Source organism: Thunnus albacares, chromosome 19 (assembly GCF_914725855.1).
Source record: "Thunnus albacares chromosome 19, fThuAlb1.1, whole genome shotgun sequence".
Taxonomy (NCBI): Eukaryota; Metazoa; Chordata; class Actinopteri; order Scombriformes; family Scombridae; genus Thunnus; species Thunnus albacares.
In genome coordinates, this window is record NC_058124.1 from 15,697,876 (window position 1) to 15,725,047 (window position 27,172).

General features: G+C 38.9%; 1 protein-coding gene across 2 annotated transcripts in view; it reads right to left on the reverse strand.

Moving 5' to 3' along the window:
- Positions 1-27,172, reverse strand: part of LOC122969473 (solute carrier family 45 member 4) — a 61,158-nt gene that overhangs the window by 6,932 nt on the left and 27,054 nt on the right. For both annotated transcript variants that reach the window (XM_044335158.1, XM_044335160.1), the window contains exons 4-9: positions 7,167-7,355; positions 3,307-3,486; positions 2,623-2,813; positions 2,343-2,523; positions 1,125-1,589; positions 42-313 (exon numbers count right to left, since the gene is read on the reverse strand). In XM_044335158.1, the coding sequence (XP_044191093.1) occupies positions 42-313; positions 1,125-1,589; positions 2,343-2,523; positions 2,623-2,813; positions 3,307-3,486; positions 7,167-7,355 (1,478 nt within the window). The remainder of the gene's footprint in view (positions 1-41; positions 314-1,124; positions 1,590-2,342; positions 2,524-2,622; positions 2,814-3,306; positions 3,487-7,166; positions 7,356-27,172) is intronic.

Below are 27,172 nucleotides of genomic sequence, written 5' to 3' on the forward strand. Positions count from 1 at the left end.
ATATTATATATTAGTAATAATTTCATCCCTCTGCTCCTCACCTCGCCCTCTTCACTCTCTGCATCTCCGCTGGAAGAGTTTGTGTTTCCACTGCAGTTTCTGTTCCTCCGTCTGTTCCTCCTCCGGTGTCTGGCCTCCACTTCGTACAGGTCGTTCATGCTGCGAGACGGCTTGATGAGAAAAGCAGCGTTGGCTCGGCGATAGCGGTAGCGATGGCTCCCCACTCGGCCGTAGTAGGAGAAGGTGCAGGACGGCTGGCGGTAGAAGGTGTGACGGTGACGCGACTGCCGTGTGGGAGCTCCAGTGCTGGCGGCTGATATAAGAGACAGTTTATTATTCTTCTTTAGATATCTCATGGGTTTATCTTCCCATCCAAATTGTGCATTTTATCCGTCTGGCAGGAAATTATACAGATTATTTCCACCTTGACAAATACAAAATTTCCCACAGATCCATTGTTTCATTTCCTAATTGCCTCCTCAGAGTTGCTACTCCAGGAAAAGGCACTCAAGATATGGCTAGTTGGTACATCAGGGGCCAAGAAGCTTATCGCTCAACGTTGGATATTTCTACAAACTGTGAGAGTAAAACACTGGCTCAGCCTGAAATAAATACAAAATAGGATAAAAAATAAATAAATAAACTTGTAACGATGTTACTCTGACTTCAACAAGTTTGGAACATAAAATATAACCACATATTTCAAAGGAATAGTTAAAACATTTTGGGAAATATACTTATTAGCTTTCTTGCTGAGAGATGAGAAGATCGATATGGCTCTCATGTCTGTAGTGAGCAATAAATATATAGCTGGAGGTAGCAGCTGGTTAGCTTAGCTTAGCACAAAGACTGGAAACTTACGGAAGCAGCTAGCCTGAAGGTGACTTAGCCCTAATTGTGGAACTATTCCTTTAAATATTTCAATGGCATTTCTGTAATCATTTAGATTCCTTAATCTTCAAAAAGGACATTAAATACAAAAAAGTGTCTACAATAATAGCATTTAAAATAGCAATAAGGAGAATACTGTACATATTTCAATAACAATATCAATTTCTTAATTTCATTATGTTAATTTAATATATGATTAAGCATTACATATATTATAACATGAAAACGCTGACCTTTGACCATGCCAGCACGATGAGCCTGTCCTTTAGCGCTCAGCCTGTTAGCGTTGGTGCCATCTCTATCAGCATTTACACCGGCCAACAGCCGCCCATTCAGCGTCCGCTGCTCATTGAGTTGATTGTTCAGCAACGCCTCCTGTCCCTCGTCATTCTCCATTTCCTGTAAGAATGCAGAGAGGCGGGAAATCTTGGTGGTGGAAGCGTGTGTTTGGTGGTTGCCGTTTTGGGGGCGGAGCAGATCTTGACTTCCTGTGCTGCTGCTGCGTCTGATGTTGGCCAGCCGGGGAGGGGGGGTGGTGCGATTGGCATTGAAGAAGGAAGCGGTCGTAGGAGGTGAGTGGTGATAGGGTGAGAGGCGGTCAGTGAAGATGGACGGCTCGATGTGGCACAGGAACAACGCATCGTGGTCTAGGTGGTCAAGGGTTGCGTCTGCCATTGCGAGAACACTGTCACTTTTACCTGGAGAGAGAGGACGAGAGGGGTAACAAGTTTAGATATGAGGAATTCAGAGAAAAAGGATGAACAAGAAGAAGAAGAGAAAAGGGCAACTAGAGTGGCATCTGTCATTTCATGACCAGAACTTTTTAAGAGAGATGACAGAAATTTTAACTCATGAATAAACTAAAAAAAGAAAGCTAATAATTAAACTGCCAGATGGAATAAAATCTGGAAATAAAAAGCTGCAGACTATTAATCTTTAAGTCATATGGCTGAAAATCACTGATATAGATGAGCCATCATAACACTGTCTGTTTTACAAGGAGGGACAGAAACAGAGAAAAAGACATAAGATAACAATTATATATCTTTTTTATTAGGAAATTTCCTAAATTAAGTAAATGAACTCAAAAGTATTGTTTGTCATTATTATATTTCTGCCATTTATGCCTGTTTGCCTGTTTGAGGTTTTTAAATCTCACTAGCACAAAGCTTTTTAACTAATAATTCATCATGATTTTTATTGTTTTGTTACTTGGGTAAATAAAGACTAACTGCCTAAGACGACTAAATTAGGCTTACTAAACCTAACAAAGCTGTGATAAAATCTAGTTAAATACTAAGGAATACTGTCTGTCTGAATACTAAGGAAAGGAAAATCTTGCATGCTTCGGAAACACAGGACTACCAGATATGATCATCATACACAGTGATAAATATAATTCAAAATTTCAAAAAAAACCACAGAAAAATAGACGAGACTCTTGAACTTACTTCTCACGAGCTCCACCTCTAGGAAGTCCATGTCCCCGCGCTCTGACTGGTCGTCTCCATAGGGGTCATACAGTTCATAGCTGTCCATCGTTTCATCCTCTCCGATCATTTCCAGCTTGGGAGCGAGAAGTCCGGCCCGGCCGTTGGCAGAAGGTTGAGGGTGGTTGGGATCTGGAGTCTCCTACAAAGAAGAGACCAAGAGGAATGTGTTTTGTGACAAAAGTCATGCTGTGAACAAGTTTTTATAACTAAGATTTTACAGTAAACACACACGCCGTACCTGGTCCAGCCTGTCGTGATGGGGCGAGTATTGCTGCTCCTCGATACTGAGCAGATGCAACACCACAGACACAGAGAAGAGGATGGCGGCGAAGAAGAACAGGATCTGTTCCTGAGACTTGAAGGCTGCTCCCAGGAAGGTGTGTGTCCAGTCTAGACCTCCGAGAGCGTAGCCGACTGCACCGCCAAGACCTAAACACACAGACACATGGAGAGGTTTAAACATGTAGATGGACACAAGGGGCATGAGGCATGATATGTATGAGTCAAATGTGTGAGTCAAGCCTGGTGAACGATTTGTTTTAACGTTTAGATGTAAATCAGTTTATCATTGACGTGACAATGAATTTACATCTTTAATTATTTGTTTGTACATTTTTATGTAGACTTGATATGTAATAATACTACTAGTAATAATAATAATAACCTTTATTTATATAGCACATGACATTAAGATTTCTAAAAACACACTTTTACCTACATATTCACAGCTAAACATGAATTTTAAGTTAATGAATGTTTGTGCAGGAGAGGTAGGAAGCTAAAAACTTATACAAAAGATCTCTCCTAAAAACTCAAAATATTACAGTGTTTCATGACAGCGAGTATATTTCTGTGCATTAAACCTTTGCCATGTTTAGTTCCTGTAATATTTCTGTGTGTGTGTGTCAGATATTAGTTGTACCCGCTGAGGCTGCATGGATGTTGAGCGCCATGTCTTGGTCCTCTGCGTCCGCCACGTCTAACAGGTAAGCTCTGATTGGTCCCTCTGTTGCGTCTGCGCAGAAGTCCAACACTACCACTCCCAGCACAGTAAGAACGATTCCTATTGGCTGGCTCCCCTGCTCGTCACCCAGCGACAGACCTGACAGAGAAAGACAGAGATGGAGTTTGTTTTTATTAGTATATGAAACCAACAGCGGCGCAGCATGTAACAAGATATTTGTGTTTCTGTTTTTTTTTTATCTTATAATACTGTGACAGATATTTAGTTTATAAAGGGTAAGTTCACCCAAATTACAAAAGCAAACATATATTCTAACTTACCTGTAAGAGTCTCTATAAATAAAATCTATAAATCTATAATAGATGTTTCTATTTCTGAGATTTCTTCCTTCACTGACGGGGCTTACTGAGAAAATATATTTTTTGTTATCTGGATAAAACAGCTCTTTAAAATTGACCTAAAGACCAAGTTAAGCCATTTCTAATATACACACATTTTTATGTGTTTTTGATGTAATGATCATAAAAAAAGGCAATAAATATTAAAAGAAAATTATTAATAGTGATATAAAACACACATGAAATAAGAATAAATACATGTAAATGTTCCATGACAGATGAATATTAAACTAGAGACTATAATCTCAATCTCTCTACATCCAGGCACAAACATCTGGTGCTGATGTAACCCAGGTCAGAGCTGCACATGTGATCAATAGCTGATTAGTGAGTTACAGCCGTGCAACACAAATACATACACACACACAAACACACACACAACTAGGTCACTGCACATTTCCCATACTGCTTTGCATGATGTGTGTGACCTTGTGTGTCTCATTACATATGTGACCATTCATCTTCCCCTCAAGCTGCTCAACATCTGTGCGTTCGAGAGAGAGACTGAATGAATGTGTGTGAACGAGACAGGGTGACATGGGAAAGCTTCATTAGTCTGTGTATAAGTGTGTGTGTGTGTGTGTGTGTGATATCATAGGTAGTCTGACGCAGCATGACTTCACAAACTGAAATCCATTAATGTCGAGGAAACAAATGTTCATAGAAGGAGCAACTGTGTGTGTGTGTGTGTGTGTGGGACAATGGAGCGGCACTACTCACTAGCCAAGCAGACAGGAAGTGAAATGTGATTGGTGGAAATGGGGAAGCAAACAGGAAGCATTTCCCTGTGAACTGCCTGCTCCTGTGTTCCCATGTCAACACACATACACACACACTAACACACTCATATACAGGTTACCACATATTTCCCATGTCACCCGGTGTTTTTCACACACAATCATATACATATTTCCATGGAAACATACACACATTTTCTCTCTCCTCTCTTTCTTTTTTTTGTACCTCTCACACAGATACAGGTCACTGGTTTTTTCCCATGTCAACCCCGCTGGCAAGGTGCTCACAGACACGCACACAAACACACACACACACACACTCAGTGCCCCTAAACGACCCGAGTGCCAACGTCTCTGCAGAAGAATAGAAGGTGGAACAGTATAGAATAGAATTGAATAGAACTGAATAAAATCTGCTGACAGAAAACAGTTCACACAGCACTTGTTCTTGTTATTTATAACTCCTTTGACGATTCATTTCACTTTGTTCTATTTAGAGACGTTTAGAGCCCCAGTTTGTATTGTGATTGTAATTGTGATTCCATTTTTCTTTCCTGCATTGACACACAGGACATTATAAGAGTTAAAAAGTGGATCGAAAAATTTTTACTATTACAAATAATAATCTGAAAAGAAAATCAGAGATTCAATTCAAACTAATTTGATCTGATCTGATTTGACAACAGTGTGTAGATTATTAGATTATTAGATAAATCAGTTGAAATGTTTCAAAGCTGAATTAAATGGCTTGAAATTGAGTGTATGTGTTTTCATGAGTTTCAAAGTCAGTATCTTTTACAAACTCAATCAGATTCACCTGAGTAAAACCTAGTTGCAAATTTTTCACGTTAAAAGCAGCATGTTGTCACTCATGGGGCGATGTTGAACTGTGCCTTGTTAGTAGTGCCAAAACAATGATTTGATTGATCTATTATTTACATAGACAATCACTTAGATAATTTGATAGATTTAGCCATTTATCAACCAAAAATGCCAAACATTTGTTGCCACTTTTGCTTTTGTGGATTTGCTGTTTCCCTTTGTTTTGTCATCTTGGGGTGCCAGAAATTAACAATTTTCTGACAATATGGACAAAACAAGCAAAACAAACCAACAAAGTAATAGATTAATAGAGATTAAACACAGCTCGACTTGGCTTAACCCAGACTTAACGTCAGCTCAGCACAAATCAAATTTCCTATCTTCTCTGTTGAGTCATGGTGCATTTAGTCGTTAAAGTCCCCAGGGATGTTTGCAATTATTTTAAGTGCTTATTTTACTTGTACAACATACAGCCTCTATTTAACATCCATTGCCTCAATTTTGGCCAATATGCCCTTCAGTATTGATTGAGGTTGGGAACTGGGACAAAAAATTACAGTAGAACCAGGGAGAGTAGTGAAGAAAATATTACCGATGACATAAACTTACTTCCAGTTTTTTTGCATCTTAATTGCTTTTTATCATTCCTACATTGCAGCCTAAGTGTCTATTATAATATAGTATAATTATATATATATAGTATAATTTGTTTGTTCACAGGAAGGGAAAAAAGGAAAAACATCTGCAACATCAGTCAGTTTAGATGTTTGACGCACAGATGACATAAAACCCATGTCTGTTTACATGTGCACTTGCAACACATGGTTAATGACATTACAACCGGAATTACGTTGATAGAGATCAATATCTGTGCAGCACGATCGGCAGCTGATCAATATGTTTGATTGGATGCATATGACCTTGGAATGACATCTTAGTGATGTAATAAGCAGAGGGCTTGACTGTGAGCAGCATCAGTCTCCGCAAAAGGACACGACCATCAGTGTGAGGCGGAGCTTTCCGAAAGTGATGCTCCGCTGCTTCCAGTAAAGGAAAAAAAAGTGCATGGTGGGTAAATGAAGAGCGCTCAAATTGTCAGAGTTTAGGGTTTGTTTTCCCGCTGGGGCCGTGATACTCCCAAGTGGTTTAGCGAACAACGCTGAGCAGATGGTACAAAATCAAAAACAGAGGGGACATATTTCAGTGTCAGATAATTAATATCTATTTGCACTTTTAGTTTTGAGTTTTAAGCAGTTGAGATTCCACAAAGCTGCTTTGCAGTTTTTCTTTTGTTGACTGTGAGTCCTTCAAGTCATTTTGCACAAATCAGGTGTTGTTTTTGGAGGTTTAATTTATGAAAATTAAGTAAAAAGTTCTTAACAATGAAAATCTACAAGTAAGTTTTCACAATTTGGCTTCAAGTTAAATCTCTGACATTCTCATTAGTATGAAAATGATGACGAAATTAGGTGACTTGACTAACCGAAATAAACTCAGTCATGAGGCGTCATGGGATTGTACAGAATGTATAATTGTTTTGTCATTAGAGCAGTTTTGATGACACCTTCATGCTTTTAGACTTAGCACTTTACACATGTGACTAGAAGTCATGTCACAAATTGAAAAGGACGCAACAGCTTCACACAGCAGGCAGAGGAATCATCTAAAAACAGGGCTAAAAAGGAAAAGAGCCTCCTGCTTGTGATCAGCAATAAATAGTCAAAGCGATTTATGATTCTTAAAAGAAAAGACATTGAAGTTTATCCTCTTTTAGTCACATAAAAAAAAAATTCAGTCTGTCACACACACACTTTAACAAAACATAAATGACAAAAATACTGATTGTCACATATCCGCTCACCTATCAGTGATCCATTCAGAAACAGCGCCACTCCGATCAGTGTTCCTATACAGAGAGCCAGGATGAATGGTCTCCGCCTGCCCCATCGCAGAGTGCAGCGGTCACTGGCCGAGCCGATCAGAGGGGTGAACATGAGGCCGAGGACCGGACTGAGGAACCACGTCAAGCTGTAGTACTGCTCTGGAAGACCTGGAGACACACACACAGACAGGTACAAGTTATAGACAGGTATGCAGACAGATAGAGAGAATATTCACTACCAGTGTGGGTAGTTTAAGGATTTTAGGGCACGTTTTGAGAAGATGCTGAGAGATGAACAATAAACACGTCAGATTTGACCCTGAAGTTTTACCGTCTTCCACCAGGGGGTGCAAGTAACATCCTATTTGTTGGTGCAAGAATCACTGTTGCTATGTAATTAGTTTGAATTAAACTGAATATTTTTTAAGCCTTTATGAAGCCAAAAATCAAGTGATTTTACATAAGATTTCAACACATGTGAAACAACAACAATAACCATGAAATATTACTTTATTTATATATTCTACCAATGTCAAAGTAACAACTTCATAATGATGACTGCCTGGTTAATTGAATGTAAATGGCTGTGATGTTAATTAGTGCATAAAGTATAATATAACAACATTTTCAGCCACATGTGATACCAATGTAAGTGAAAATATACAGCAGCATAAATTGGCTGCTGTGTTTGTTTTGTCACCTCAGTTACCAAAGAGCTGACCTGCGGATGACTTTTTCCAACACCTTTCCTGTTAAAACCGACACAAAAGGTAAAAGCCAAGGCAAGTTGCAACAGCGCGTGACAGGAGGACTCATCTCAGGTCTACTGAGCGTCTCTGTGAACGTTCACTCTGGATTATCGCACAAAGGGCCGCAACATTAATTCCTCTGTACCGGTAAACGAGGGGAAAATGAGCAAGGAGAGTGACGACCCAGTGATCAAGTTTCTCAGGCTTTTGTGAGCAACAGACACAACAGAAAAAGCACAGACAGTGTTTTATCTGTCAAGAAGAAATATGTTTGTTGTGCTTCTTTTGAAAAGTCTTGCTGTTACTTTGGTGTCATTTCTGATTTCTGGTACTTAAGTAAACTTCATCCAACTCAAACTTGAAAGCAGCAGCTCATAAAAAGTAACTGAAAGTCGTGCCGGCTAATAGCAAAAGCAGAAGAAGGATTTTTTTTCTTTTTCTCTCCTAATGCCAAGTCTTTGAGTATTTTAAATTTAAAAAAATATACATTTCCTGAATTTAAAGGAGTGGACGTGAGCTGTACCCACACCTTGCATGTGCATGTGACCTTGTTCCTGAGCATGTGTTTAATTATTGTGTGCCTTGACTTTCCATAGTCGGAAACCAGGTGGAAGTTGAAGACTGACATGCAGACATGTACAGAAACACACAGACACGTCGCACGACAAGGTCTCAAATTAGGATGGAAATAACTTTGTGCCACACACACAGGATGCAGCAACATAATGGAAATGCCAACTGTACACTGTACGGGACATCTGCTTTCAATACCTGTTAATAATATCAGACATCACCTTGCAAACCAGACACACGCAGCCCATCGCCAACAAAACCAGTTCTTTATTAACTTCTAATAAAACCAACAGATACACCATTTAAACCATCATACACACACACAAACTGCTGCCTGTCACTCTCCAAGTCCTTTTCTTACCATTTTCCCTCTCTCTTTCCATCTCACACACACACACATAACCTGAAATTACAACTCCAGTAAATGAGAGTACTATTTTATAAAGACAGAAATTATCTAACATTTACAAAATGCGTTGAATAATTAAAAACATACACATTTTAATATTCATTTTCCAATATCATCTGACAATATATGCATCTTTTACAACCCCAGAATAAGAATTTGTGAAGTATTATACTGAGTTTCATGCATCTGTTTAGTAAAAAAACATGTTTTTGCAAATTCATGTGATAAGAATGAATTCTCAGGCCAGGACTTCTTATTATGTAACTTACGGGAGCATGGATGAATTCCTGTGAAATGGGACACATTTCTGAAATCTGCTTTTCGAGGGTCCAGTATCACTGAAATTCAAATCCTGTTTATTATATTTCATATAATTCAGAAATTTATCATTTCTAAACAAAGTTTTGCACTGAATCTAATAAAAATATCACAGCTGGACATGGATTTGACTGTAACATGTTTCCAATCAGGACAGTGTGAAGCATTTACTAACAGAACTGCTCCAAAATCAGCAGGTTTAATTTGAATTAGAAGAGTGAGTCATCAGCTAGTCAGTGTCCGGCTTTGATGCTGTGTCCATAAGGACTTTCACCTGCTCCTTACACAGAGGGATTCAAGTTTGAGGGTGAGCAGAAGGTTAATCATCTGGTCTTTATCAAAGCTGTTGAGTCAAATCTACAGCGCACAATATCTCACTTCTTTGACAAACTGTTTGCCTTATCTTTCATTGTGCAAACTTTGGGAGTTTGTTTTACCTCCAAACTGTTTTCACTGACTGAAATCCCACATGCTGCCTATTCAGCCCTTTTTTTTTTCCTCAAGGCCAGGTGTCCTGCAGGGATTTGTTTTCTGACAGTTGGAAAACCTGATCTGCATCTAAACTATAGCGATTGCGGCTTGAGCAAAAACCTGAAAAACTCTGTTAATGACCTTTTAATCTATTCTGAAAATTCACCATGAAGATAGGAGAAAAAGAAGCTAATCCAGCTGCATCTGCTGAGGGTTGCAAATTTATTAACGGTGCCAACAAGTTTACAGTTTTTAACTTAACTACATGTATTTGTGAAACACCACAAACACCTTGATCATTTTCCCCTCTAAGAGAATATTTTACAGCCTAAATTATAAATTAATCTCATTGCCGGAGGTTAATTTGCCAAGATAGTTCCTAGTCTGTTCTTGTCCATAGAACTCATAATTACATTACTCACATTGAAAATAAAGCTGTATTTCTATTGTATTGTTTATTACAAAAGCCATATCTCAAGGTGTGTTTTCACATTAATAAATCAATCATCACATAATAAAAAATCATCACACGCCCTTGCATTATCATTGCCAAAATAGCATTAGACTACGCCCTGGGACACAGAGCGGTGATTTGACTGAGCTGCTACTGAGAGGAAGAAGAACAAGAGTAAGTTAAGTGAAGTCAGCTGAATCACAAATAATTAAATCAAAACTTTATCGTGGTCCCACTGGGAACTTAATGTTGCTCCCCAGAAATACATTAAATGTCATTTGGCTGCCACACTATCTGTCCTACCCCAGAGACACACAGTGAAGCAGACAATGAGAATATCAACTCACGGATCTGTCCCATCTCTCTTTTTTAACGTCTCTGCCGGCAATTTGAGTGTATGCCAGCCAGTGTTGGCACAAAGAACAATCAATAGATCTGCTCAAAGTTTGGGAGACTTTGCAAACTTTAAGATGGATTGGCAAGTCTATTGCACGTGACATTTTACAAATTTTACTAAGAGAATTTAGATTTTAACTGACCAAACCACATCCTGACAGCAAAAAACAGAGTTCCAAGTGATACTGTAATTTTGTATTTTGTATGTATTTTAATTTTTTCTTTCTAAAAAGGTAGTTTGTCTCACTCTGGACCAGTGAAAAAAGTTTCTAAAAGCCATAATCCCTTCTTGTTCTCTCTTATTAAATCTGTAGTCATCTCAAAAAAAAGTGAGACAATAGAGATGTTGACTACTGGAAAATGGAGATCAATACGAGGGAGATGCCACTGATATTTAATTCCTCAGTGAACAATAGGGAGGGAAGAAAGCAGAGTTGATGGTGGCTAATTTGATTGAGAGGACATTAGGCTGTTATTAATTTATAATCCACTTTCATATTTTTCAAACAGGTGTCTTCAATGAGACAAACATCAATATCTGAGTGCCGTGATATCAAATTATTAAGAGTTAATGACGGAAAATGTCCCCAACCTCCTACACAGATCCATTAAAAGCACTCTGAGTCGGAGCAGTTACTGACAACAGTCTGAGGTGTGACTCAGTCTGGATAGATTACCTACTGACTGAGGAAGTGCATAAAGAAGAAGACTTTGACTGGTTCTTGACAGACAGCAGAATGAGACTGAAGCTCATTTGATTAAGTAAATTCAGGAAAATCTTGGTGCAGCTGGAAGTTTGTTGGAGGAGTTTGTTTATCTGCTAAATGCTGCTGTCATGTGAAAACCTCCCTGTTCCAGTCCTGGTGATTTCCATGTTTTACAGCTGCTGATGAATCACGTGTTATTCTATGGCAGGACTTTCTTTTAAAGTACAGTTTATAGAGTCTAGAGCTGCAACAAGTTTAAAACTAGTTTTCTCTGCTTGTCTAATTTTTCGACAGCCCACATATGGGGGCAGGTGTACAGAGATGGGCCGTTTCATATGTGTCTGATTCAAAAATACCTGCCCCCCCTTCACAACTTATGCCAACTTTAATGTGTGGCTTCAAGATTTTTTTTTCTGCATTTTTGCCTTTATTCGATAGTTGACGGTAGAGAGAAACAAGGAACATGTTGAGAGAGAAAGGAGCTTAACAGGGATCGATTTCTGCAAAAGGGTGAGACTGAGACTAACAGGAGTGTTGTTGGCTTGTTAGTGTTTTTATGAATGCAAATTAAAAGCCTTCATGCAAAACAAATAGATTACAACGTCTTGTGCTGTGGTGTAGCTGCAGGTGGCAGCAAGTTAATTGGGTTTTAACCGAGGTTACATACTGGTGCACTTTTGGAAATTTTTCACCATGTTTTTCTAAACAGACCAAGTAAACTGCAGGTGGTTACTGACATTTGGGCAGAACCTAACATGCCTTTTCACCACAACCTCCCACCCAAACTCAAGGTACAGTCGCAGGGGAAAACCCCTCTTAGCTTTGATTATATAGAAACGGATATTATTGCAACACTTCTGTAACAGCTGCCTCCATCTTAAATCACCCACTTGATTCGAGGTGCACTGAACACTGCTGGCAGTAAGAAAAAATGCCAACCTGCTTAATTATGAAAATATGATGTCACTTTAAATGAGTTCAGTATTATTTACAACAAAATGCGTCATCTGTCTGCGAGTGAATGATGCCAGGAATGTCCATTTCTGGCCCCAGTGCTGCAACTATTTTCATTACAGACTAATCTGTTGCTTATTTTTTATTAATCAATTTATTGTTTACTCTATCAAATGCCTGAAAATTGCAAATGAAAAGAAATCCAAAGAACAATTTATTCATTATCAAAATAGTTGCTGATTAATTTTCTATTGAACGACCAATTGACTAATTGTTTTAACTGGTTTTATTCCAAAGTGCTTTAAAATGGGCCTTTCATTCACCCAAACATACACTCTTACACGTGTAGTGGCAAAGCTGACATGCAGTGCATTGGATTGGCCATTGGGAGCAGTTGGGCTTTAGTGTTTTGCTCTTGAACAGTTCTGTGTGTGGACAGGAGGAGCCGGGGATCGACCGACCAACCTTGTGATCATTGGATGACCTGCTCTAAATCCTGAGCCTTATAAAACATTAATGAATCTCTACCATCCTCCTCTCAAAACTCCACAGGATTATTAAAAAACACAGCTTGAGCTTAAAAATAGAGTCGTTTTTCCTTTTTTGGACATCTTTCTAGCATTTTGAACATCTGTTTTCCCCCAGATAGAGATAAAATGGAGAGTTTGAATCATACCGGCTCCTCTGAGTGGCATTCACACAGGAGTATTACATTACAAAACTTTACACACACAGTTCCTGCTGTCCTGTACAAATGTCGACCTCTGCCTTTCTCGTGAGAGAGCCATGAACAGGGTTTGACCCCTGTTGCCGTGGTGACCAGGTCTTGGGAACCCTGTCACCACGGAGACTCCATCACCTTCGCTTCCTGGCTCCTAATATGGCCGTGTCATTCACACAGCGCTTCCTGTTGTGGGGTTTGTTCAGACTGAGGAAAGTTTTGTTTCAAGCTTTGTTTGTCTCCAATCTTTTTTTTTTGTTCTCCCCCTTCTTTTTTTCTCTGGCACACACACACACACACACACACACACACACACACACACACAGAGCAATACATAAACACACACACCTATGTGTTCATAGATACCCGGAAAAACTGAATGTGCACACACAAACACAGACTCTAAAATGCACACACACATACACAAAGACACACACACAATACCTGCTCAAGACTCAAACAGCCATAAAGTAGGAGACAAAGCAGCAGATAGGAATCTGTCTGTCTGTAAGTTTGTCAACATCAAAACAGGAAAACTGTTCCTAATAAACAGTTCTCACACACAGACACACAAACATAATGCTGAAAAACACAGTCAACACCGAGCAAATAAAGACATGTCTCTGTTCCCACACACAGACATACAGACGCACCTAAAAAAATTTAAAAAAATAAAAAACTTGCACAGCTGAGTTCCCACACAAACTTGTAGGTACAAACACACACACAGACACACACACACAAGAAACAATACTGAGAGAATCAAGAAGCAGGAAGTATTTTAGAAAGAGAGAAACAGAAATGAGTGTGGTAAGAGACAGGGAGGGAGGAAACAGGGAGAGAAGGAGTGTGAGAAAGGATTAAGATCAAAGAAACACAAAAGGGGAGGACAGCGAGAAAGGGATAAGGTGAGAGGAGGAGGAGGAGGAAATTTGGAAGACAGAAAGGGAGAAAGCCGGAAGGATGGAGATACCGACAGAAAAAAAAGTTAATATTCAAGCTTTCAGATGGCTGTGAGTGTTGCTGATTGATCGTGGGAAAGAAAAATGTACAATCTCCTCCATCTATCATCAAAGCGCTCCTTTTACTATGCACATTTCCTCCTTACACACACACACACATACTAAAAATGGAGCTCAATGTATGACTGTTGGAGTACAGACTGCCCATTCATCACAACTTCTGCATAGACTTTGTGTGTATGGGTGTGTTTCTCCTCATCATCCCTGCACTGAAAAATTCACCAACAGTAAAACTTTGTGGTATCCGATTGCAAATCTTGAATTAGACATAGAGTGTTTTGGACTTTCCAAAATATAATTGCATGAAAAACATTGTGAAACTGTGAAAAATGAGAAAAGCTATCGTGTTGCTAGACCAGTTCTAAATTGACACCAAAATTACTTGAGCTTTTCCTTCTCCATATGCCTTTAACTTTCATTTTCACAATTACTGTAAATACTGCTTTCTTTTTAAATGTTCCCGATCAGTTGATATGAATACTATGAGTTCCACCTAAGCTGCAACATTTTCACAACAGTCCCCTCCTTGTTTTCAGGAAGAACCTGAACAAGGATTACTGTATGTCTTGTACAATTTGTTTTTTAATGGTTTCCTGCAGCTACATGAAGCTGTAAAATGTGTCCCTGTGTATTCTGCTGTTCTGGAAATGTTTTAGCCCCTGAAATCACATGAAATTTTTCCTCCCTTTTTTTGTTGCAAAATATCATATATATAATAATCATTCAAGGACTAGTGGCAAGCTGCGATAAATATAATTCAAAATCATGATATACAGCTAATTATCACTGACTGATGTCTGTGCAGGACTGATTATTAAGTGTCCAGCCAAATTACATTTCCATCTGTACAAGTTTTTTTTGTTTTTCTGGACTGTCAGATGATTACATTTAGCTTGTGAGATGTGTTTTGGTGAAAACTCCACAAAAAAGGAAGGAGACTGATGAATGCAGTGTGCCCCGTACACTCACTGTTGGACTAATTAATTTGATTATAAAACAAAAACTAAAAGAAAGGGAGTCTGATTGTAGGTTTTCAAGCTGGAAATATATAATATTTTTCCCACAGAAAGACCAAAACCTGATTTAGCTTATTTTTCTGTGCCACAGAGCTCCATTCTTGCCCAATAACCCTTATAAACACATCTCTGAGCCACAATGTTGCACTGGGTGACATGGTCTTTTATTACCATAAACATGGTCACTGTAGTTCATTTAGACACTATGCTGCTGCTGGAAATATTCACTTATGCTTCATTAACGTGTATTAATCCGCCACTGAAAATAGTTCCCAACAAATGTAATTTTTACTCCTGACTGAGTAACATTTGCTAAAAATCACAGTGCCCAGCTGTTTCAGAAAATGACTTGATTAATTTTGAAAATGAAACTACATATTTGTGACACGTTTTTTTAAGATTGGAGCCACAAGATGATTAGGGCCACAGTCAGAAGTCAGAAATTGAGGAGAGATGCGGACTAACACATCGTTGGGATTTCTTGACAATGAGAAAAATATGGAGTAACGTCAGTCTTATTCTTTAGTCAGTTTTCTTCTTCTGTTTCAAACATGTTGACTTTCAAAAACATCTCAATCAACTGTGGTCAATCTGGTAGAACATCAACATCACTGTGTTTTGAATAATTCAAATCAACCCCTCCACCCAACTCTCTTAATCTTCTACTGCACCTTTCACAACCATATCAATGTGTCTATCCAGTAAAAAAGAAACACAATCGATCTATTCTCACTCCCCATTTCCTCTCACTACTTCTCCGTCACAATGAACTTAAAGTGAGCAATGCCCAAACAAAACTCCAATATCTACAAATATCAACCCCATTCTCTCCTTCTTCCCCCCTCACCTCTCCTCTCCTCTCTCTGTTTCCATCCCCCCCTCATTCCCATTCTCCCGTAAACACGAAACAATCCTTTCATATCCTGCGCTGGCGTGAGAAAACCACAAGGAAAATGACAAGCGTCCCCGAAAAGAGCCAGAGAAATGGTGTGAAAGTGAGAGTAGGGCAGAGGTCATGACGGGAGAAAGTGTGCAGGAAGGAAGGAGGGTGAGAGCGAGAGGATGAGAGAGAGCACGAGGAAAGGAAAAAATGGAAGCAGGTGTTTTTGAAAAAAACAAAACATACAGTATGAATTGTGTCAGGTGTACTATTCAGAGACGAGAAAAGAAAGAAATACGGCTTGTGGCAGATGGTCTTCGAGAGCAGATTTACAATATTAACATCAATATTTTATTATTGATAAGCGTCTGGCTAGAGGTTTTATGCCAACACTGAAGGCTGTAGGATTTTTCATACTGGTGATTTCAATACAAACACACACACAAAGGCCAGTTTTAATACCAGCCTCTCTTTTAAGAGACTACAATCTGTGACACAAAATGTAAATAAAAGTGTACCACCAACAATCAGGACAAATGTATATATCTGCTACTACTCCCAAACTGATTGACAGGTCAGGAAATTACATGAGACAACAAGTTATTGAGTGTTGCTGCTGTTGTTGTAGCAGTATTTGTGAACATAACAGTAACATTGACTTGTGTTGGGGGTTAAAGCCTGTTGTCATTACTGAGCGACTGAATGAAGGAGAATCTACATTTAAAAGGACATTTCTTTAATTTGGAGTAAAATGTTTTATGTGCTTTAAAGTATGCACTATGCAGAGGGTGACAGCAATGGCATCAGCCTGGAAAATTTTGATAGAAACAGAATGAAGAGAACAATGTGTGCTGTGCTCAGATGGTCAAATTACAAAAAACAATACCAATGAAACTTCTGCATTCTGGCCACTAAAAAAAAAAATAGTTTTGTTTTTGTTTTTTCTCACTAAAAAGGTTTTTACATATATTAAAAGCTATTCAAATAAAGCTGGGGCTGGGTGTGTTTTGTAATCACAATCCCCCCCCCCCCCCCCCTTTCTGTTAATCTGTGAAAGAACACTTATTTAATCCAGGCTTTAAAACAATAAAATATTTTTTAAAAGTTGGGGTGTGTGCATATTTTTTACAGGCGCTGTTTAGCTAACAGCTCTCTAACCAACCCTGGTGAGTAGCTTGTGCCACCTGCTAACTTTAACTTCAACCATAAATCACACTCACAAGGACCATAAAGTGAGAGAAGGAAACAATCGAGACAATCGAGAAGGAGAGCGACAGAGAGAAGGAGTGAGTCACTGTACTTCCCAGCAGCAAGAGATGGTGAGAACATCAATCACACAACAGGACACACACAAAGTCTACAGGCCACACACACACACACACACACGCACACATACTCAAGCTAATGCAGACACAAGGCACACAAGCCACACAGCCAAGGTCATTTTTAAAAAGGGGCTTGTGGAGTGAAGCACTATGAGTGTGTGTGTAGCACTGCAGACGACAACAAACTGCTAATTCAATCAATGCAGAAAGTAGAACAGACGTGAAAGAAATAATCTCAAAAAAAATGTTCTAAATGTAAGAAAGATAATGAGTGTAGCATATTTTCACATTCATTTGAAAATTATTACACTCAATAAAAACTTAGCCAGATCTCAATGTGTGTGTGTGTTTGTGTGTGTGTTGTCACAGATTGTTAATATCATTCTTTAGGGCGGGTGAGAGGGGTGTGGGGGGGCTTTATCCTGCATACACCCACACAAACTTGCTTTATATTTAGTGGAAACTGGTTTTAGAGTTGTCCATTCAGCTCATTTAACACAAAAGACGATGTGTACGTGGCTGTGTGTGTGTGTGTTTGTGGCTGTGTCTGTGTGAGGCAAAAACCCTCCACCAATCGTCCTCTCTATGTAAAAGGTGACATTAGAATTGCATGAAGCTTGCATGTATGCACACACACACACACACACACACACACACAAACACACACACAGATGCTTCTAGTCAGCAGAGTTACGTAACAGCACTGCAGTAAACTGGCTACCTCCCACTGACAGAGGGAGAGGGAGGGAGAGATTAATACAGAGAAAGAATGGAAATTAACAAAGGTTCAAATGTATTTATTCTTTACTACGATGACTCTACTATTTAATTCAAGTAATATATGACCAAATGCGATTGACAGCATGGAGGCGGACCTCTGACTGTCACTAACCTATCGCACACAGGAAGCTCCAACCAGCATCATTTGCTGCCCTTTCCCTACAAAAGAAGTAATCAATTAAGCCAATCAAAAGTGGTCTTATGTAACCACAAGTACAGTAGGTCAGCAAAAATTCTTGTTATAATGATGTGTTCAAGTGACTACTGTCGATTTTAAAATTGTACAACTAAGATGTTGCAGTGGTTTGAGTTACGATTTTTCAGTAACTTTAATTTTAAAAGACATACTAAGCAGGATTTGTTGGTCGGTGTTTGTAAACACAACATTCAAAGTTGGCACCTCCACCCCAGCCAGAGCAAGAGAGAGAGAGAGAGAGAGAGAGAGAGTGAGAGAGGGCGAGAGAGAGAGAGAGAGGTGTTGGAGCAAGCTAAAGAGTGAATGAAGAGAGGAAGCGGCGCCAGTGAGAACAAAACAGTGAATCAAATACGTTATTTTTCCAATTGTTTTATGCCTCTTATGTTCTAAAGTACAAATAAACACACCCACACCTTCGCACCACTCGGTGGGAAGGTGCCGAATTGCCGGATTTTGTGTGAATGCAGCCAAAGCTCATGCTTCATCCTGTCCACTGTGGCCTCTCTGCTCTGTGTGTGTGTGCGTGTGCGTGTGCGTGTCCGTGTGCGTGTGCGTGTGTGTGTGTAGCTCAGCCCTGTCCTCGGTCAAGCAGACACACAGACAGAGAGCAGAGGAGACGGAGACAGCGATGTAACCTAGCTGCTATGTTTTTATAGAGTCTCGACCTCACACCCTGCACGCTGTTATTGGCTGGGGGCTACACACCCACTGCCCGAAGATTGATGACAGAAACGTCCTGAACACAGCAAAATAATGAGAAAATACAGGCAGAGGGCAGAGTCTCAAACACTGCAACACACTTCTAGTGGGTCATAAGTGATGGCTGACAGGGATTGTTTTTGTATGACTCTTGTGATGACCCCTGGTGTCATCTGTGTTTGGCCTTGGGATTTACCTGTCTGCTCTGTTTCTGCTGGTGTTCGTTAGGCCAACTGGCAACACCTGAGGGTTGTTGCCGGGTTGTTAAAGTCCGGGCTGCAGCTGTGGCAGTCTCTCTCTCTCTCACTCTCCTCTGACTGCTTGCAGCTGCTGCTGCGTACAGCTCTCTGGCTGACTCTGCTGCTACTGCTCTCCCCTCTTCCACACAGACGCCTTTTTTGATTTGGTTATGTTTCTTTAGTTCTTTGTTTTTGCTTTTATGCACCGTACAACACCTACACACACATCTTCCACTCATGCACAATACACTACTGATTATACTGACATCCTCAAACCATATTGTAAATATTTAGTTAATTTGTCTAATTTGATTTAATAAATGATCTTTTGTTACTCCTGTAACCTGGTTTGTCTCCTATTTTGTTGTGGCCAAAGAGCCGGGTCATAACTCCTGCATAGTATGCCTTTAAACTAATTTCTTTGACATTTTCGGTGAAATGTTTACACAAATTTCATTAATTTGTGTAAACATTTAATTGTTAATTTTTTTGACATTTTACAGACAGGGTGGTGCAGTTTGGTACCAACTATTTAAAAACAATGGAAAAAAGTGTTATGTTGGTTTAGTACTGACTCAATATATTGAGGTTCATATGTAGATTTGATTACAAATTCTTTGACAGAAAAAAAACTTACTTTTAATTATGTAGTTCTGTGTGTCATACCATATATTAACATTTAAGGATGTTCCTTTATAAATAACTGAATACTTTTTTCCATTTTTCTTATAATTTGTACCCAGTTGCACCTCCCTTTCTATAAATTGTCAAACAAATTAACCATTAAATATCGGCAAATTACTGAAATTTGTATAAAATTAAACAACCTGTAAAATAAAGCGTCACTGATTTTTCCCATAAACACACGATGGACAACTGGCAAACCAAAGTACCAGGTTAATGATAAATGAATCGATATAATTTCCTTTCCTCTATCTTAATATGTGTAAATGATTGTAACAATTGTCTCCATTGGTCCACTCCAGTTCGTGTCGTGTACTAACACAGAACACAAACAGCTATGTTATCTAGTTACATGATAATCTTCCAGTCTTCTGAGTTGAAGAAGGCCGACCACATGCTTCACAAAACAAGTTTGTTGAGCTAAAGGCAACATTGATTTTCTGACAGTGAGTTAGTATTTCTGAGATTCACTTGAAGCTTGTTTTTCTGGCCCGAAACAACAAGGCTGCAGGGTAAGCTAACACTAACTACTACAAACAAACACAGAAATCCCGGCTAAACTGAAACACAAAGTTACCTTCATAGAGTTTATAAATAAGCAACTGTAACATCACTGTTCCTCTGATATAAAGATTTCAGTAGCCTCAGAGCCACAAGAATCCAAGTAAATAATTTAGTCATCTGACCGTGTCCATGTGGACTGTATGCATGGACATTAATTACACTTCATGGATTTTTTTTCATATTTTTATGATTATTATTATTTCATATTGCGGAGGACTTTATAATGCCCTTGGCTGCTTTCCTCCCTTGCATATATCCTTTGATCTCTATTATTTTACCATATTTTAACTGTGTGAAAAGTATAACTAACAGTGTGACCTCTGCAGATGTGGTATAAACAGAACTTAGGAAAATATCCAACCTTTAACCATTAAGATATACCTGATAAAGGTGACTTTGAAGCAGTGCACCTTATGGTTGCAGAATCGAGGCCCTTTCTTAAATTGTCATCAATGTCAAAATCACACAAGCAACTGGTGACTGTGATAATGAGTTCACATGCAGCACTAGTCACATTCCCAAAGAACCAGACCTTCTGTACTTAAATTACTGGAAATGTGACAAAACCAGATTAGTCTGTCAGTGTCCATCCATCAATCCTCTCAATTATATACTGTCAAAGTCAACGAGCCTCAGTGAGAGAGAGCAGATGTTTTTTCAATTCCCCTTTTTTAAAAAAAACACACACACACACACACACACACAGACACACACACACACAATAACCCTGAGGCCAGCCATTACTGCCTCTCTTGCTGGCTCCTATTAGGCCCGTTGTGTGTGTTTATGTGTGTTTATGTGTGTTTATGTGTGTGTGTGTCCAAGTGCCAAATGTTGCTACGTTTATAGATTTTCTAGCCAGTTTGACTGACTAGTGCACTACAGTTCAATTCATTCAGTATTTATGAAAAATAAACACATGTCAAGTGGAAAAATGACACAGAAACAGTCGTAACTTATAAACTGTGTGTTTTTCGTTTATTTTTAGACAGCTCCAAAACATTTGGGCTCGATTTGGTGTTTTTTTGTATATAATTCTTCAAACCCAGAAAAGTATTTTTTCATTGACTATTACGGTAAAAACTAAATTGGCTAAATTTTAATATTAGATTTCTGGATTTCATTTGCCAGTCTTACATTCAGGGTGCGGTTATGATTAATCATTTCAGAATGTGTGTGTTGTGAAACTGTTACAGGATGATACACACACATTAGATTCAACAGAAGCTTTATGTCCCATTAGTGTTGAGATCACTAGGTTATGATGTTCTGAACAAGCTTTGAGTGAAGTGTTAATTCAGTGTGGGTTTTTAATGTTTACATCTGATCTATTTCCATTTTGGGCCTTTTGGAGGTCATGTGAGTCTTGTTAAACAAAACATCTGTGATGGGAGCTCTATGACCGACGTGCACCTGCACATTCTCGGGTGTCTAAACAGATAAACATAACATAACTCATGGCTTCTCCACCTGCAGCGCTGAAATGATTAATTTAGGAGTCAGTTTGCAGAAATGTAATTTAGATTATAAACAGTCAATTACATTTTCTGGCTGTCACTTCACAGCTGCTAAAATTATGCCAAACAATGGTAAAATTATTTGATGTTTATTTGAATAAGACTTGCATGTATACATAAAATATGCAACTTAATATTCTCTCATTTAAAGCACAAGCTTGAGTGCAATTTTTGTCTCAAAATGAGCTTGTGTTTATTTTGTTTGTTTGTGTTTTGATCCCCATAAATACAGACTAAAAATGGTTGGTTTACTTTTAGCTAATATGCACCTGTTAAGCAATGTTAGGACTTTTTATCATTGGCTCTGGTGCTATTTGATGAGTGTTGGCTATCATCTTCTGACATTTTAGATGAAACCCTCTGCCCTCCCTGAACTAAACTGGGGAAAAGGTGACAATTTATAATTTATGATTTATTTATTTAGTATTTTTACATATATTTAAATTAATATCTAAATAGTTTTGAATAATTTGAATAATTTGTATAATTGTATTTATATGATTTGTTTATGTGCTTTGTGTTTTATCCTGCATTTCTGTTTCACTGCTGCACAACCGAACACACTCTGGGGATAAATTAACCGACTTTTTGATTAAACTTATATACAATAATGTAACAATGTAATGAAAATAATCATCTTTAGCTGCAGCTTTCGTTTAAAGAATTTGCTTTCCCTGATGTTTCTTTGTCCCTCGTCATCACCTGAGAGCTCGGTGGTGGTTTTGTTTTTGATGACTTCACCTCCCTGGAGGGGGTGGGGTGGGAGTAATGTGCTGACAAACAACTACACACACACACAAACACACACACAATCAGTTCTGCATTCCTCACATATCTAACACTAATAGCACACACATACCTAGCTTATCGCCTGTTGCATGGAAAAACATGCACACCCATACGAACGCACATAATATGGCTTTGTCTTGAAGACTAAAATATTTGCTGACTCTGCATTTACTCAACATCACACAAACACAAGTACACATAACATGTACCACAGTGTTTATGATGGTAGAACTTTCTCAATGGCCCCTTCATGGTCCATAGACCATATGTTGGGAACCACTGGCATCAGTCATCACATACTGGTGTTGCTGTTTGTCTTGTCTTTCATTGCATCTGTGCTACAGCCATAACCCCGCCCTGCAACGCTGGTGATGTTAGCAAATAACCCTCAATAAAACGTTTTTGTGTGTCTGTGTGTGTACAGTGATAACATTAATAAATGAACAAAGTTACTGCAGCTATTATATAAAAGGGCTATAAATAGGAAGGCTTTAGTTCTGACTAGACTGGCATGTTTGTCTCTCACTGTCTCTCTCTCTCTCTCTGCAGAACACAAGTGTGAAAAGATAACTGACGACTAAAGATTGTGGTTAAAAGGTCTCACAGAAAGGCAGAATCATAATTCACACCATCAGTGGCTTTTACATCTCTCTTTTTCCTCCGTAGATATTTCATCTGCCCCCGGATAAAAGCTCGTGTCATGCAGCTGCCTCAGACATGCAACATTTTTAAAGCACATTTTGTTCATCTAACCACCTACTCTATCCTGCATCTCTCCATCCCACGAGTGACTGGGTCAGATTATGGTGATTAGTCACTGTGTGACATCAAGCCAGTCATTTATATAACCCTGTATTACACCGTCTGCAAGGTCATCTGCTAGATTAGACCAGCTAACATGATAGGATCACTCGGAGGATTAGGTTACCTGGCATGGTAACATAAACAATGCAAGATCAAGCTGATTTGCATCTCAATAAACAACATGCTGCTTGGGATGCTTCATTTTGTAGCATGTTATAATAAATAGCATGTAGCTAAAAACTGTGAAGTGACTCAGTTTAGAAAAGTGTGCAAACAACAGCATTTAAAAAATTTGACTGCAAATATTGGTATGATGCTAAAGAAAGTGATAAATGTAGCTAAAGCAGTATGCTGGCAGATAATGAAACCATATAGCATTTCGAATTATACTGAACGAAACACAATGAGCTGTATTTTGAAAAGACCCTGCTAGCTGAGTGCCACTGGTAACCATAGGCTACATGCTAACATGCTACTATTCAGCGACTATGACAGGCTAACATGTGAAACCAGAGAAGTTCAGGGGCCCGTTTCATAAAAGCAATTCTGCAGCACTGCTTATACCAAGTCTGAAGTTTCAAAATTAACAGGGGAGGAAATGATTTCATTTTGCAAATTGCAGCAAGCATGTTGCAAATTTGGTGAAACTGGCACCAGGTTAGCTAACTATAACCATGCCAAGATATAAACGCACTATGGACAGGGACCTGAAAACTGATGGATCAAAGGATTAAATGACAGGCGCTCTTGTTAACTTTAACACTTTGTTGCTCATTCAGTTTTGGTGTTGAATATTAGTGCTGTATGGTGCAACAGAAAGTGCTACATTTAGCCGAGGAAACCAAATACAGTTAAGGTCAGGACACTAATACAGTGAAACATGTTTTTCGGCCCCTGAATGAATAGCAGGACGTTTCCTGTTGGATTGTAGTAATCTCCTTTAGTAAAGCCAAGAAGGCCTCCAAAGAGGGATAACAATGTTGTTGAGCTGCCAGCCCCAGACTGTTTTGGGAACCACATTGGGGGTATAGCTGCTGCAGCTGCCTGCACAGCTAGTTAGTCAACACAAAGCAAATAAACAGATTAAGAATGAACAAGATGAAAAAGTGAAAGGTGAAAAAGTGTCCTTTGGATCACCTTCAAACTGTGCTGCTCCTGATACCCAACCTGACTCATGAACTTAGAGGCAAACAAGCAAGCGAGAGACACTCTAGGTAAACAAATACAGCAAGCTTACGCACAATTAATAACTCATGTCCGTCACATAAATGTCAATAAACACAACACCCAACCTTTTTGAACCACTGAAAAAATGCTAAATGTCATTAAAACAGTATCTTTGACATCAGTCCCTATATGACTTGCACTGCAAAAGACATCCATCTTATTAAGTCATTTGTCATTATTGAGCCCTGAAAGACATTTTTCTTCAAGCAAGTGAAAGAATCTGCTGGTGCTATTTCAACTTGTATCCAAAAGAAATCAACTTGCTTCAAGAACTTTGTAGAAATGATGTCAGTATCTTGACAGAGGAGACAGTAACATAAATTGGTGTACAACAAGCATGAAGAATGACAAAATGTAGAAAACGCACACTACACTAGCCGTTTTTTCACTTGTTTTAAGAAATGTAATAGTAGACACAATGACTTGATAAGATGAAGATTTTTGCAGAGTCTCAACATTAATTGGATTTTTTTTTTTTGTTTCAGAGCTGGAACTCTCATAGGTAACTTTTGCAGTACTGTAGGAGCGGACACAGTAAGTTAGGCTGTTAGTTTGCTTTTTTCCCTGACGAGAGAAGTGGGGTCAGGTTTAAGTTCACTACTAGTAATAATGATATCCTACTTTCAAAACTTCACAGTAAAACTATTAGGATAATAACTTAACCCCATTCATTAGCTGCTATTATGAAATTAAATATATCTGTGTTCATTCATTTTATTATGATGTGCCTGCACATCCCAAATCAGACCAGTGATCGTCTACAGCTGCACTAAATGAATCTCTGGAGCTGAATCTAATGTCCATGCCGATAATTTGGACCTGCTGCAACTGGATATGAATGTAATAAATGTAGTTTTCTGTTTGTTGGCGGCTTCTGATTTGTCTCCAGTGAGGATCATGATGCTTTTAACTGCTTTCTCTCTGTCACTTTGAGCTCTGTTCTGAGAAAGCTTGTTACGTAATCCACCACGCTCCTGACCAAAAAGAATGCCACAACACGCCATCTGCACTCATCACCTCCTCTCCTCCTCTTTGTTCAGCACTCTGTCCTCTCTCTTTCTACTCACTCCTTCCTTTTTTCCTCCTCATCATCATCTCTCTTAATCCCTCTCCCCATCATTAACTTGATCTCTCTCTCTCTTTTATCTCACTTTCAGCTGCATTAAGTCATTAGGTGATGCTCTTACTCAGGGCGATTTTCAATGAAGCCAACTGTAAAAATATATCTGGAGGACAGTAGGAATAAATCACAGCCACAGCAGGGGAAGTGAAATCTGTGTGGCAGCTTAAGCTACTGTAGGAACTGACCTAAAGATTTTTGCAACCCAACAAGACTAGACATGCCACATATTTCTATGCGGATGTCTATAAATCACTATTTCCATCAACATACATGTTGAACGTCTAGATAAAGCAGAAAATACAAAGGATGACAGGCAGAATATGGCGTTGCCAGGCAACCCCTGAAATTTCACAAAAACATGAGAACTGTCCTGTGGTCAAAAGCAGAAATAACCCGATAAATCAGACTGAAATGTTATTTAATTTTGCTTCATTCATTCAGTTCACAATGTTCACAAAGTAGGCGATTTCTGTTTGGGAGGGGGGGTTACGTTGCTTAATTTTGCCATGAAACAATAAGTAGAAAGTAGCGTATCTGTCCTATCAACATTTTTCAGTCAACACGGAAGTTGTGGTAGTGGCTGCTAGCAGTTAACATTTTTCGCTATGATTGAAAACATGAATCAATTTAAGAGTTGTTATTTCTGTAAGTTATATTACAAAAACCTCTACAGGTGCATTAATCTCATCCACGCTTGCTGCCTATTCTGTGGCCATTTTTCTGATGCTAATTTTGATGGATGTAGCTAGGTAGCTTGCCAACTAGGTACGAAGATGACGTCCCCATTCTTAAGGAAATACTTTGACATGAAATACACTTATTCAAATTCTAGCTAGGAGTTAGATGAGAAGATTGATACCACTTTAGTGTCTGTCCACTCACTATGAAGCTAGCCAGAAGGTGATTAGCTTAGCTTAGCATAAAGACTTCAAGCAGGGGGAAACAGTTAGACTGCCTCTGTCCATAGCTATATACCTAACCTTTTAAAGCTCACTAATGAACACAGTGTATTTAGTTTGTTTGAAACACCAATAAGCACCAGGAGTTTTTGAATCACAAAACAAATCCGTTATGGGCGATGATTCAGAGGTCTGGAACCAGGATAAACAGAAATGAGCATTAGTCACGAACAGTTTGAATTGCAAAATCATGCTTGTGCTTTATAAACGTTTTTTTTTAAAAAGATACTAAATTTGGAGAAGATCTTAGATGTGAGACAGGAGCACTGGATGTAGTCTGATCAGTTTGGATGCCTAAATCATGACTTAAATTATAATTTGCCTCCCTGCTTTTAAGGAAAGAGCCTGAGTCCCAGTGTGAGTGACCACTGCCAGGAGCTCAGACACAGAGCAGACAAAAGCTCTGCGC